Genomic DNA, 14742 nt, shown 5'->3' on the forward strand with positions numbered 1-14742 from the left:
AGCCATTCTACTCCTCTGATCTGGGACCTCGGCGCTTATAAAAACTCCGGCCTGGAAAGGTCTTTAGTTTCAGCGATATCGTCTTACATTTCTATCAATGCCCAGAGGGAGCCATGCCAGATCACATGGCGGCCAGGGCCATTCTCACAACCCTTAGTCCTTCTATCTAGGACCTTCAAAACCTACTGGATTCTTAAAAGCCCTTTATCTCCCCCAGAGATCTTGAGTAAAGCAGGACCTCACAGGCTGGTCTAGAGACCCCTGAGGACCAGCTTCTACACCCTGGAGAAGGAAGGGCTCATTAGACCTAGCCAAGCCCAGGGAGCCCTGGCTGGCTGAAGCTGACCCCACACCCACCAGGCAGGGCACGTAGGAGCAGCCCCTGAGGCTGAGCCATCTGGGGGTGAGCCATTGCAAACTTGGGTCCTGCCGTGACAAATGCTAAGTGCGACCAAGTCCCCAGGGAAAACCACGCAGCCTGTCAGCCAAAGGGTGCCCTCTTGACACATTCAGTGCTGCCGATAACATGGTTTTTCTCGATTCCCACCCATAGCTCAGCTTTTGAAAAGGGAAGCATATCTATTTGCAGCTGTGAGTGACCAATTTCCTATGGCTCTGCCCTTTGCCCTGCTGTCACTAAGCCAAGTAGTAAAATAATGCACTTGTTTGGGCGATGCCACCTCCTCGCCCAGCGGGAAGTGTGGGGGAGGCTGCAGAGATTCTCTCACAGCTGAACTTGGCCTCCAGGAAAGACAACAAGGCGGGGCACGACCTTCTCATCACCGAAACACACGACTATTAACCACCAAGTCTGCAGCCCCGGGCCGTGAGCTCACCTCTCCAACCTAGCTAGGAAACCACACCACCGCCTCCTCTCACAGAACCCCAGTGGAGGGCTTCCAGCGAAGTTCAAGTACATTTTCCCATCTGATTCTCACACCCTCGAAGGAAGCAGAAGTCCTATCTAGCGGTCTGCGTCTCAGCACCGGAAGCTTAAGAAACACGGCTTTCCCAGAATCACACAGCTGGTCGGGGGCAGAATCCAGACCAGAAGCCGCTCCTCCCCAACTACCCGCAGCCTCCCCCACAAAAGGGCCTCTCTCGGGGTTAATGTGATAACAGCTACCCCTTGCTGAACCCTTGCTGTGTGGCAGGTACTGTCCTAGGCATGTCGGGCAGCTCCCTCCTGGGGAGGTTTTATACCAACAGCACCGATGGAAAAAGTGAGGCTCGGACGGGTTAAGTGACTGACCTAAGGCCACATAGCTACTAAGAGGGGGCAGAGGGATTCCAAGCCCCATCCACTGGCCCCAAGTTGTTTAGCCCAAACCACTGAAAACAGGGGCAGTTCTCCCACCCCTCCACTACGGCACGAAGAAAGCTACCTCATTGCCACGTTGCTGCCATCAATCACGATGGGTCTCAAGGAGCTGGCTGGGTCTCCGCAGTCTTCCTCGGGGTCAGTCCCCAGCCCACGCTGGGTGGATTCCGGGGTCCCGCAGGAGCCCCGGGGAACCAGCAGGGGCGCAGGGCTGCTGTGGTGGTGAGCCCTGGGGCGGCTGCCCGTCTGGATCAGCTCCTGCAGCACGTCATTGACCAGGGCGCCCTCGCCCAGTTTGTCCAGCACCCTGAGCACGTCCTCCCAGTTGTAGCCTAGCTTCAGGAAAAACTCCATCTTGCTTGAGTGCTCCATGCTGTGCCAGCCAGGCCCCCGGCAAGGTTCCTGCCGCCTGCTTCCTCCTGGCAGAGCCCCACCGGCATGAGCTAAAGAGAAAGAGCATCATCCATCAGTTGTTTTCTGGGCAGCCTGGCTGTCAGGTTACTGAGGGCAATTGATCTGTGCTCCCTCCACGCCTTATCTGTCAGGAAATCGTGTCGAGGACGCCTGGTCCCCTTGGGGATTTTCAGTTGCTCAGTGTGGTTGGGCAGCCACAGGCACAGTCATGCTGCTTTTACTAGCACACTGTCTCCCAGGCCTTCACCCCCCACAGTGCAGCCCGCCCCCCACCCCGCCCCCCATCATGGCCAGAGGCACCAAGGGCCTCTGAGAAGGCCACCCAGGGCTCGGGACACATGTACACAGGCCAAAGAAATGTTCCTGTGGCTCTGTGACGGGGTGACTTGTGTCCACCCCAATTCATATTTTGAAGCCCTAACCCCCAGTGCCTGAGAGTGTGACTATACCTGGAGATGGAGTCTTCAAAGAGGTAACTAAGTTAAAATGAGGTCATTAAGGTGGGCCCTGATCCAACATGACTGGTGTCCTTGTCAGAGGAGGAGATTTGGACACAGGTGGGTACAGGGGGAGGGCGAAGTACAGACATAAGGAGAAGGCACCGTCTACAACCTGAGGAGAGAGAGAGGCCTCAGAAGAAACCGACCCTGCCCACAACTTAGTCTCAGACTTCTAGCCTCCAGAACTGTGACGCAATAATAACAACAAATAAAATATCATTATAGAATAGTATATATTATTATATAAAATACCATATATATATTTCCAAGATAACCAAGTCTGTGGTGTTTTGTTATGGTGGCCCTAGTAAACTAACATAGCTCCTTGGCTTAAAGAGGGGAAAATGCCCCCTAGTGAATTCTATTCCCAGCAAAGGCACCCGAATTCAGCTCTGTGTATTGGCTCGGCTCTCCCTAGCAATTCATTCAGACCATACTGAACCACTAGAAGGACAGGTCCTCACCCAAATATGATTCTTTCCCCAGGCATCACTGCTTGGCCTACACATTTTGGGGGGGGGGTATACAGGAGGGGCCTGCAGCCAGATGTTTACAAAAAGAAGGTAATTAAACCAATAGGAACACTGTGGACAGACCGGGTCCTCTTGCTACCTACTCCCAAAGAGCTACATCTTTCAAAAGCCATTTTAAAAATTCAGAAATAATCGTGAAAATAAATTGACTGTGAAAACCTGAAACGACGCAGAAGTGTAAGAATGAAGAGACGCACTGTGTCTCCATGTGCACCCCGGTCCCACCGGCTCCTCCTGCTGAGTGCTTGTCCGCACCCTCCCAGCATTTTCCCTATGCATTTCCTTGCATATGTGACAGACACACACACACATGTTATTTAGGGGAATTGTTTTTACATAAACAGTGTCATACTGTACGTAATGTTGAGCAACTTGCTTTTCTTAATAAAAATGAGTTTTGGAACCCTTTCCACACCTGTGGTGCAGTCCCTGTATCTCCAGCATTTAGAACAGAGGCCTGGAACACCCAAACCTCAGTGCACTTGTTGGATGGACAGACGGATGGAGTTTAATCACATGCCAAATGATGAAAATTTAGATTGTCCTCCATTTTCTCTGGTTACAAACCATGCTCCATGGAACATGTGTGCCCATCGGTCTTGGTCTTGACCTTCAGTTCCTAGCCTCCCACTGGAGCCCCTGCAGTATTCCCATGTCTCCTCTAGGTCCCCAGCTCGGCTTCTCATCCTCACGCCGAACCTCCCCCTGCAGTGCTAGCACCAAACAGAACCGACAGGGACAGGGGCCGGCAGGTGAAGAGCATCTCTCAGCCAACCTCCTAGACGGAGAGGCCTCTGCTGCCCCCATTTGCCACCCCCCCCCCCCCCCCCCGCCTGGGCCCACTGACTGCTGGAACCCCCAAACGGCCCTCCAGGGTCACGAGTGACCCCCTCCCTGCCAATTCCAACAGCAGCTTCCCATTCCTCGCCTTATACAGCCTCTCCATTGATTTTGACACTGTGGACCTCTCCCTACCTTGTTGTTTTAAATCAAAAATGTTTGGAAAGCCTCCTGCTTGAAACTCTCTCTCCTCCCTTACGTTGTACAACTTGTCCCGAGTCTCTTCCGAAATCTTTCCAGCTCTTTCCTTGGCCTCTGCTCACTTGTTCAATGGTGCGGTCCTGCCCAGGCCTCTTCTCTTCCCCCTCATGCCTCCTCAGCCCTTACATAAATGAGCCCACGACTGCTCTTCCGGTTCAGGCCCCTTGCTAAGCCCCAGGCACACACAGTTATGAATCTGTGAAATAAGTGCCACACGTGTTATTTGAATCAAGTGTTATGGGGACTCAGAACACTGTAATTCACCAGACATTTGCTGAGTCTACTTCAGTGTGGTTCTCAAAGTGTGGTCCAGGGAAACTGGGGGGGCCCAGGACCGTTTCAGGGAACTTGCAAAGTTAAAAACTGTTTTCATAATAATGCTCTCCTCTCGTGAATATACCATGAAGTATTCCAGAGACTATACATCATGTGATATTCCAACAGTTTGGTGCAGAAGCAGATATAAGATTCCAGCTATCCTCTATTAGGCCAGATATTAAAGAGATTTGCAAATATGTACATTGGTATCAGTCTTCTTACAAATTTTTCGTTTTGGAAAATAGTTATTTTTCATAAAAATATGCCATTTATATTAATGTAATTGGTTTATTATTTTTAAATGAGTGAATATTTTTAATTTCTTAGTTTAGTTTCCAATAATGAATCAATAGATTAGATAGATAGACAGATAGATAGATGAACCCACATAAACAAAAACTCTTTGGGGTCCTTAATAGTTTTTAAGAGTGAAAGGTTGACTGAAAACTAAAAAGATTTTCCTTAACTCCAGAGTTTTCCAGTAGTTATTTCCACATAGATGGGTCTGTGTGGGTGGCCTAAAGACATGTCACCCAGGGCCCAGGACAGAGGCCCAGTGTCCTCCCTCCCTGAGTCTGGCCCCTGTCGTACTCATCTCCTCCTGCCCACCTGCCCCACCCGAGCCTCAGACTCGCCTTCTTCATCCCAGGCACAGTGCCCGGCAGCCACCTCCAAAGGGGTCCCTTCTGAAATCCCATCTGGTGCCACCCCCACTTGTAGCCAGCACTGTGTTTCTAGAACAAGTCTGACCATGTCGCCCACTGCTTAGAAACACCCCCTGAGCCCATGTTGACAGGAAAGGCACCAGTTCCTGAGCAGGCTGCTGAGCTGTCCCAAAGCAGCACGGGTCCCTGTCCACCTCACTGCCCAACACTGGCCCACCCACTCTTTCTAGAGCCATGCTGAATCCCTCCCTGCTCCCCAAGTATTCCAGAACATTCTCACCACTGTGCTTCTGTTTACGCTTTCCTCTCTACCTGGAATGTGCTCTGGTTTGGCAAACTTCAAGATTCAGCTCAAATGCAACTCAAAGTGGTCAATGCTAACTCCACAGATGAGTTACTCACAACTCCACCGGCCACTTTGCTCACACTTGTTAATGACTCAGTGAATTGTCATTTATCTAAATATTTTTCAAGAACCCCTGAACTGCATTCTGACTTATTTGCCTCGGAATTACCAATATCTGGCATAGTGCCTAGTCAGCTGAGGAGTTTAATAGATTTTTCTTTCATAAATATCCAAAGCTGAAATTATCTTTTCTCCTTGTATATTTTTTTCCTGGGTTCTGAATCTCATTGAATGGCATCTCCCAGAAGCCCAGAGAAGAAATCTCAGTCACCTTTGACTCTTCCTTTCTCTCACTTCTACATCCAACAGGCCATTAATTCTACATCCTGGACATTTTCCATAACCATCCTCTCCTGTACACTCACAGCACCACCACCCTGGTTTGTTCATTCACTCATTCATTCATTTGCTCATTCATGTAACAAATACTGATCACCCAGGAGGCACCCAGCACTGAGTGGCAACCCAGTTCTATAAAAAACAAAATAATACAGTCTCATTTCAATTCATTTACGACCTATTTGGGAAAACAGAAAAAAACGTAAACAAGCTATAAGTTATGATGAGAGGCACAATAGTTCTGATATAAAAACGTGTTTTCAAAACACAGGTGAGGAATGACTTATCCTCCTCTGGGGGAAAGGAGAGACCAGAGGGCCCTCACGGACCTGGACAGCAAAGGAGGAAATGGCCCTTCCCAGTCCGCGCAGCACCACGTCCTCTCTCCCGGGGCTCCCGGAGCACCCGAAGGCTCCCGGAGGCCCCCTTACCGAACGCTCACCCACATCTCCAGTCAAGTTAGTGCACTCATCAAAGACGTCTGTATCTCCTCCAAAACGTCTATGTGTCTCCATCCTCCGCAGAGTGGAGGTCAACACTCGGCCGCGAGAGAGCAAGGCCCATCACCACTGGACCAGGCTCACTTTCCAATCTCCTTGGTCACATACCTCCAGGCCAGCCTCTCCTTCTTCGCTTAACTAGTGACCAGTGGCTTCTCAGAACACTGTTCCCTTGGGCTGGGGTCCAGCTGGGGTCCCATCTCCACGGAGGAAGAGGACACTCCCCTGCTCTGGCGGCCCAGCCTCACATCAGGAGTTGCTCAGTGTCCCTGAAAAGCCCGTGGTCTCTCAGCTCCTCCCTCTGGCTGGAGCACCGGCCCTCCTGCCCTCCCTCCGCCTGACCCCACTGTCCAGTTGTCCCTGGAGCCTTCCCAGTCTCCAAAGCTCCGGCCGCGTTCCCGCCCCACCCCCGCCCCGCCCCCTGGCGCATGCGCAGGAGCACTTATTTTGGTTGGGAAGAATGAGGAGGACAAAGGAAGACTACGAGAAAGAAAGAAAAAAGGAACTGAAGTCAGAGAGAAGGAAGGCGCAGAAAGACAGAAAGAGGCAGCACGGACACAAAAGTTCACTTCACATGGTTCCTCATTGTTTCCACGTCGCTCTCACGTAGAGGCTCTTCCTCGGACTTTCCGTGATCTCGGGGGGTGAGGACACCGAGGCTCGGAGCGCTGCAGAGTGAAGGAGGTGACAGAGCTAGTGGGCGGCGGCGACAGACGGTGAGAAGACGCCGAAAACCACGTGTGGCTTTGAGCTGCGCTCGGGACGGAGCAACATCTCGCTGTAGTTGCAGAGGTGGAACCTCCAGAGCGTGCCCGGGTCAGGTGACCTCTCTCTGGTCACAAGCAGCTACGCGCGAGTCCGGGTCAGTTTTGCAACTTTGCATTCGGGTAGGACAGATCCCTGAACATTGTCAAAATAAAATAAATTTTTAAAAAAACTGGTGGTTTCACCTGGGGGCGGGGGACAGGGCGGGGAGCACGTGGCCACGGGAGGCGCCAGGCACGGAGCCCTCGGGTTCCAGCAGGGCTGCTTGGCTGAAGAGAATTAACTGAAAGAAAAAAAAAGAAACCCTCCCACTTCAGAGGCCTTTTCTCCCCCTGAGACACTGAAATCAATTTCGTTTCCTTTTCAAACTTCTTCTAAATAAGGGAGAAACCTGGGGCTGTTCTCAAGAGCCTGCCCCGGCCCTCGGGCGCCACAGCCCGCCCACCTCCGGGCCCGCGGGGCTTCAGTTGTTTGAGCGGCAGCCCTGCCGGCGGCTCCTTTTTCCTTTCTATTTTTAAGATCTGAAAGTACGAGCAAGTTCAGTTTTCTTCCCCAATCTTGACGGGAAGTCACAGACGGCACCGACGATGGGTGACACGTTGCGAATCTTCAACGCCCCCTCACGAGCTCTCGCCGCGGTCAGCACCCGCCACCACCTTCAGCAGCCACCGCGGCGCTGTCCCGGGGCCCGTCCCCCGGGCGACCGTGGCCGCGTGTTGGACGTGAAGCCGGAGTTAGAGGCGACCTAACCCGACAGCGTGGAGGGAAGGCAGGGACGGAGAGGGAGGAAAGTGGAACCTCCCAGTGTGGAACAGTGGGAACTGGGCCGGATCTGCTCCTTCTAGAACCAACCGGTCCGGACTAAAGGTCTGTACACGCTGCTGCAAGAGCCCACCCCCCACCCCCCAGGAGAAGAATAAAAGAGAAACAGAAGGAGGAGGAAGTGAGGGAGTGAGACCTGTGGAGGGCCAGTAACTCAACATGTGCGCAGGATTTCATCATTACAAGGTGCTTCCTTGTATGTTATCTTTGGAAATCCCAACATCCCTGCGAGGTCGGAAGAGCTGCCTCATTGCTCCTGCTGCAGGGGAGGAAACTGAGGAAAAGAGAGGTTCTGCTGACTTGCCCCGGATCCCACAGCTGATAAGTGGGAGAGACTAGGCTCCCAAGAGCAGTGATTCCTGCCTTCTCCCAGGTCCGAGGGGCTACCAAGGGCACCTCAGAGCCACAGGGCAGGGTGAACCCAGACATCAGCCCCAGAATGAGCACATTCAACACACAGCCCTGAGCCCCCAAGTCCATCCCTGGCCCCGCTCTGCCAGCTCCAGAGAAATCCACCACACACGGCTTCCAGAGTTCACCCACCGCGATGCAGAGAAAGTTCCTCTAAATAGAGTCCTGGAAGCAGTTTTGTGGTTCAGCTCGGCTCTGGAGCCCCTCAGTAGACTCGGTTGGATTTGGGGGAGGTCACAGAGAGGCAAAGACTTCAGCCCATGCCTGGGCTTTTATTTTACTTTTTAAGGGAATGAACAATTTTTTTTTAATTGTGGTAAAATGTACATAACATAAAATTTACCATTTTAACTATTTTTAAGAGTGCAGCTCAGTGCAGTGGCATTAAGCAACCATCAGTTCCAGCCATCTCCAGAACTTCTTCATTTTCCCCAGTGGAAACTCCATACAAATTAAACGCTAATTCTCTATCCCCTCTCCCTCATCCCCTGGCAACCATCATTCTACTTTCTGTCTCTCATGGAATCATACAGTATCTGTCCTTCTGTAACGGGCTTATTTCACCAGCACCATGTCTTCCAGATTCACCTTTGTTGTAGCATGTGTCAGAATTTCCTTCCATTTCAAGGTTGAATAATATTCCATTACGTGTTTTGTGTATACCACATTTTTGTTTGTCCATTCATCCGATGATGAATGGACACTTGGGTTGCTGCCATCTTTGTGCTTTTATGCATAACACAGCTATGAGTGTGGGTGGACTGGCCTGGCTTTTTGTTTTCGCCTCAAACTTGCCCCTGCTCTTCTGGGGTGCTATGGGCTACTCCAGGCATGCACATGAGAATTTACAGCCCTGACCCATAGCCCTGGGCAACTCCAAATCAAAGTTAAAAAAAAAACAAAACCCTCTACTGTGTTCCACTCCCAACCTATTCACATGTTGGCACCCCTGAGCTGGCATCACTGGGCCCTGAAGAAGAGTTTATGACTGGAGGATATGGCTGTTTCCAATGGTAGCAGAGAACTAGCCAAAAGGGTCTTCACAGCCATCAGATGAAGATTCATTTCAGCCCCGGCTGGCAGAGCTCAGTGGATTGAATGCAGGCTGCGAACCAAAGTGCCGCAGGTTTAATTCCCAGGCAGGGCACATGCCTGGGTTGCAGGCCACAGCCCTCAGCACGTTGGTGTTTCTCTCTCTCTCTCTTTCTCCCTCCCTTCCCGCTCTAAAATAAATAAATAAAATCTTTAAAAAACAAAAAAAGATTCATTTCACTGTGCTCATATGCCTTCTCAAAGCCTACCAAGCCAGCCTCTAGAGGAGACGGTGTCCGGAGCTGCTGCCCTGTGTTCCTGGTCTGTCAGGAGACTGGGCCGCCCCCCCACATCAATCTCTAGCCTAGAAGATGCTTTCAGGAGTATGGAGACAGGCTTCAAATGTGCCCGAGATCCTATGCCTTCTGATTTCATAAAGTTAAAACCCCTTCGAAGACTACAGCAGAATTTCTTACTTAAACCAAGGAGCTTCCTCCAATTAATCTTTTTCCCACAAAAGCCATCTTGAAATTAAAGATGTTTGCTAAAATGAACAAGGATCTCACCTAAAGGAAGTTTTAAGTGCTTACTATTTTTTTATCTGAGCACTTACAATTTAAGGCATGAGAAATCAGAGTCCCCATCCAAGAACTGCTCTCCAAACTTCACGTCCCTCCCCCCAATATTCTATCTCTCTCCACACAAGTCCGCACAGTGTGACAGACTGACGGTCAGAGAACATGCACTCACCAGCAGGGTGTGTTGCTCCGGTCCTCACAGCAGCGTGACTCCGGTGCTCCCCTCGGCTCACCCAGCTGCCAGCAGCTGCTACACTGCCCCTCTCTGCCCAGCTGGCCAGGTGTCACTAAAGCCAAGGGAGCACCAAGCTGGACCACATGGCCGTTAGGAGAAACTTCATGCCACAGCCCCACTTCGGGGATGCCAGAGTCACATTCAGCTGCAAAGGTACTTTTGCTTTGTGTTGAAAAAAAAAAGGAAAAGGAAGAAAGCAATCAAATGAGGGAGGGAGACTTCAAGCCTGAACCCCAGCATGAGTCACTGAATCAAAGTTTAACAACCACATGCAAAAGGGACTCTCAGTGAGGGCACTGGCTGGCTGCACAGCAAAGCCAGGAGGGACTCACAGATGGCAAAGCACAAACCATGAGCAGTCTGAGGGTGGAAACTTTGGTCCCAAGGTCCCACTGGGGCCTCCAGCTAAGAGCCACTGATCTCTGATACTCCTAAGGGGGGTCAGGGCTCACAACTAACTTTATAAGTAAAATACAGCATGCAGGAGTGAAGAGTGTCAGAGCAAAGGAGAGACCAGAAATGGATGTGTAGATAAATGTGCACAGAGTCCCAAGAAAGTCACCAAGTCCTTTGGGCTGGGGGACCAGGGCTCTTGCCTCTCTCAGGGCTATGACCCTGGGCTCCCCTCACTGCAGCCCTACATGGGGTGGGCGGGGGCCTCTCTGTCACTGTGCCCGAGGAGCCTGACCCCAGACCCACCTGACCACAGCATTCTGCAGCCTGGCCTGCCACTAGCCTCCGTGGGTATGGGCAACAGACCCCGATCTCTGTGTTTATTTCCTGCTCTTGAGGATGCCCATCAGGGCTCAGGACAAGACAAAGAACACAATCAAATCATACAGCAGCCCGCCTCCCAACAAATGACAGTGTCTCTAAAGTGACTGTTGGGAAAATTTCCCAGAGCCTGGGACTGAAGAAAGAGACTGACTATTCCATCACTGCATCAAGGTTTTACCCGGGGAACTTACGAGGCGAATCTTGGCAAGGTGAAGTAATATCCTCCTCTCCCTGTGGCAGGTGCTAAAAAATGAATATAAAACACAGCGGTGGGTAGGAGTCCTGGGTGTGACCCGCCCCCGATACAGGGGAAACACCTGACAGACTTGCTGGGGGTAGGGCAATAGAACGTTCCAGGAACTGGGAACCAGCATGGCTGCGGCACAGGCCAGGAGTCGATCAGGCAGTTTCTGAGGGGGGTTACAGGAAGCAGTCTCTGTTTTGGCTTGGATCTAGCTGAGGGTCCACCAGCAGTCACATCATGGGACTGTCTCTCCTCCATAGTGACTAGTCCAAGGACATGCATCAGCCAGTTGGCCAGGCTGGGTTTAGAACCTGGAGCTGGTGCTGAGGAAGTAAGAAGGGCAAACGTGAACTGGAATGTGCTCCTCTTCTTTCTTTATTCCCCGTCTGTCTCCCACTGAAGGCTTGAGACCACCTGGAATATAGAATGGGAGAGTTGACATACAAATTAAAAGTACAATCTGAAATCATTAGAAAAAAGGAGAGCTTCCAGTCCCAGGCGCTTCAGGAGCTGCAGGCTTTGGTGAGGACAAGGCCAAGTCTAAGAACCATACCACACACAACCCAGTCCCCAAAATGGCACAGAAATGGCATCAAGAAACCCTGGTCATGAAGATATGAATCTCTCAAAGGGACAGTCCCCAAGTTCCAGAGGAGCATTCACTTTTTCAAGAAGCACAAGAAGGGCCTGAAGAAGATGCAGGCCAACAATGTCAAGGCCATGAGTGCATATGCTGAGGCTGTCAAGGCTCTGGTAAAGCCCAAGGAGCTCAGGCCCAAGATCCCAAAGGGCAGCAGCTGCAAGCTCAGTCTGCCCCAAGCTTGGGAAACATGCTTGTGCCTGCATTGTCAAGGATCTCCAGCTCTGCCTGTCAAAGGCCAAGGCCAAGGCTCAAATGAAGGCCCAGGCCACAGATGTGGCTGCAGCTCAGCCTCCAGCTCAGGCTCCCAAAGTGCCCAGGCCCCCACGTAGGCTCCATAGTAGAGGCCTCTGTCTGTTGACAAGGACGGAAGGACTGGTTGACCCCTCGGCTGTCTCTGCATGGAGCTGGTGACTTCCTGTGCTATTTGTGCAAATAAACCTGAGGCAGGACCTGTCCAAAATAAAGAAAGAAAGAAAAGGAAAAAAACAACAAAGAGAAAAAAGAATATTTTACAAGAAATCTATGCTAAAATTGTCACTTTGAGCACTAATTTGAACTTCGATGGATTTTCTAATAGCTACCATTCGTCAGCACCTCCAGTATATTTGGTACTTTCCATCAAAGTGTCCTGATCCCCAGGGCGGCATAGGAATTATTTCCATTTTTGAGGTAGGTCTTTGGGGCTGAGAAAGGGAAACTAAACTGCCCAAGTTCACTCCAAGGCAGGATAGAAACCCAGGACCACCCAGTGGGCTCCAAAATACACTCTTTATACCAGCACAGGGCCTCTCAGCTTCCAAAACCCCTCATGGAGCATGCTGGGCTTTTAGGAGAAATCCTGGTATTAAATTTTAGTAGAAATCTACAATTGCATAACATATCAGATGATATCTTCAGCTCCAATCCTAAAGGTGATGGTGGGGGAGGGGCAGGTCTTCAAATGCCCATTCTTCACCAGAAGCCTCAGTGAAAGCTGAGATGTTACACCTCAACTTGGGGAAGGTGTTTCTATGGGGAAATGTACTATAACATAGTCCAGGAGCCTTGTTCTCTGATCTTCTAGCCGATAAAACAACAGAACTTAGAGACCGATTGCCAGTGGGCACCTTGAACAGTCTCTTCCTAATGCCACATGACTGAGTCCCATATTTTTTAGTCCTAGGCTAGTAAGGAAGGAATTCTGAGGAGAGTGCTAAGGGCCACCATGCTGTGCACTCAATAAAAGATGCACCCAGGCAATGAAATTCAAGAATCCTGATTTATATTCAACCCCAGGTGACTAGCACCTCTGTTCAGGACAGACACTGTGGTGGCCAGCACCAAACTGCTTTGCAAGGACACATTTGAACCCGCTCAACTATCAGACAAGCAAGTATTTGGTAGAGGGCCCGGAATTCTGTGTCTGAAATCTTAGAGACACTATATTGACCAGAAAAAGTTGTTGCTGGGCTGTCCACATAAGAATCAACATATGGTGCCTTTACAGTATGTGATTTAGAGAAACCCCGTTGTGATTCCACTACAGCTGAAATGACTTAGCTGCCATGACTCTGGGAAGCCGGACACAATAGACTACGATTTAAGCTGTTTATTTCCAAATGAACAAGAAATAAGATCTGCCAGAGGTAACAATTTTACTTAAAACATCGCTGACCCAAAACTGTAGTCTGCCACTGAGAGGGTCAAGAGATGGCAGCAGCTTCCCACCTGCAGGGGAAGGGTCTGCCTACACAGCTGTAAAAGCGGTTAGAGGGAGGCGAGTGAAGTGGGATGGCACCCTTCTACTTGGTGTAAAAAGTGGCCTTGAGTCTACCCGGGAGCTTTTTCTGCCCCTCAGGCCTTTGTGGGTGAGGCAGAGTTCTGTGTTCTCAGAAAGCAGCCTGGAGGTGCTGAGACAGTGAATCCTAAATGCCAGTGTTCAGACCCGCCCCCGGGGAGGAGTACACAGACTCACAGATAGGTGGCATATGATGCCTTTTCAGTGGCTCATGGAGCCCTGGAAGCCCATGGATGGTCCCAGGCCAGGACCCCTGGCTTGGCCTCCTTCCCTCCATAATGAGTACCAGGAATGGTCCCTCCTGGTACAATTCCTTTTCTCAGGGAGCTAAACAGAATGAAGGCATTTGCATCGGTGCCTCAGACCTGCAAAGGCCAGGCCCTCTTGGATACCACCTGGCTGCTCCCCAGAGACTCTCCCACCAGCAGCATGGGGGACTTCTTATTTCTGTCTCCTCGCCGACCTTTGGGAGTGGGAGACGCTCTGCTCTTTGCCTGTGTGATGTGTAAGAAATGGTGCATCATTTCTCGTGGGTATTTTAACTTTCATTTCCCCGATTGCTAGTGAACTTGAGGATTGTTTCACATGTTGCATGGCCATGCAATTGTCCTCTTTTTTTCCCTCCTCTACTCACCTTCCCGTTGTGTAGTGTTTTCCTTATTGATCAATATTAATTTTTATACTTCTTTCATACTGGTCCTTTACTCTTTGTGCATGCCAGGACTACCCCCTCCACATCTAATACTTATCTCCTAGTGTGTTTACGATGGTCTGGGCCTGCGGGTGTGTTTACTTCTGTGTAGTCAAAACTGTTGGATTTTCCCCCTTGATCGACAAGTGGGTAAAAAAGTTGTGGTGCATATATACAACAGAATACTGGTTGGCCATAAAAAGAATGAAACCTTAGTCTTACCATTCATGACAACATGGGTGGACCTAGAGGGTATCATGCTAAGTGAAATTAGCATGACAGACAAACATGATTTCACATGCATGTGGAATCTAAAGAACAAAATAAACAAACAAAATAGAAAAAGAACTGTTTTCCTTCATCACTTAATGCTGTTTGAATTTTATTTAAGAAATTCTTCCCTATCCTGAGATTTTAAACACAGCTTCCCATATTTTCTATAAAGTTGAAGTTTTTATTTTTTTTATAACCAGGTTTTTAATCATGATCTGAAATTTATTTTGCTGAATCCTATGAGAAAGGATTGTCAGGTGAGGGGAAAATTCTTAGTTCTTATTTCTTGTTGGCTGGTCTAACAATTAAATTGACACAAGACAGTAACCGGAGAAAAACAACAAATTCATACACACAGAGGTCTCATGAACACAGGACTCCCAAAGTGGCTAAAGCAGACTGTTTACATACCATTTTTAGACAAAGACACCCTTATTTGTGAAGCTGGGACAAAACA

The 14742-nt window shown here is 50.0% G+C and overlaps 1 protein-coding gene across 3 annotated transcripts in view; it reads right to left on the reverse strand.

Moving 5' to 3' along the window:
• Nucleotides 1–10194, reverse strand: part of ZC3H12D (zinc finger CCCH-type containing 12D) — a 30000-nt gene extending 19806 nt beyond the window's left edge. The window contains exons 1-2 of one of the 3 annotated variants that reach the window (XM_028510360.2): nt 9818–10194; nt 1386–1764 (exon numbers count right to left, since the gene is read on the reverse strand). In XM_028510360.2, the coding sequence (XP_028366161.1) occupies nt 1386–1693 (308 nt within the window). In that variant the 5' untranslated portion in view covers nt 1694–1764; nt 9818–10194. Of the gene's footprint in view, nt 1–1385; nt 1765–6145; nt 6390–6594; nt 7014–9817 lie in introns of those variants that run through there. The other 2 variants (XM_036024877.1, XM_036024878.1) reach the window with 2 other exon arrangements.
• Nucleotides 10195–14742: the final 4548 nt, after the last annotated feature.

This window comes from Phyllostomus discolor, chromosome 4, assembly GCF_004126475.2.
Source record: "Phyllostomus discolor isolate MPI-MPIP mPhyDis1 chromosome 4, mPhyDis1.pri.v3, whole genome shotgun sequence".
Taxonomy (NCBI): domain Eukaryota; kingdom Metazoa; phylum Chordata; class Mammalia; order Chiroptera; family Phyllostomidae; genus Phyllostomus; species Phyllostomus discolor.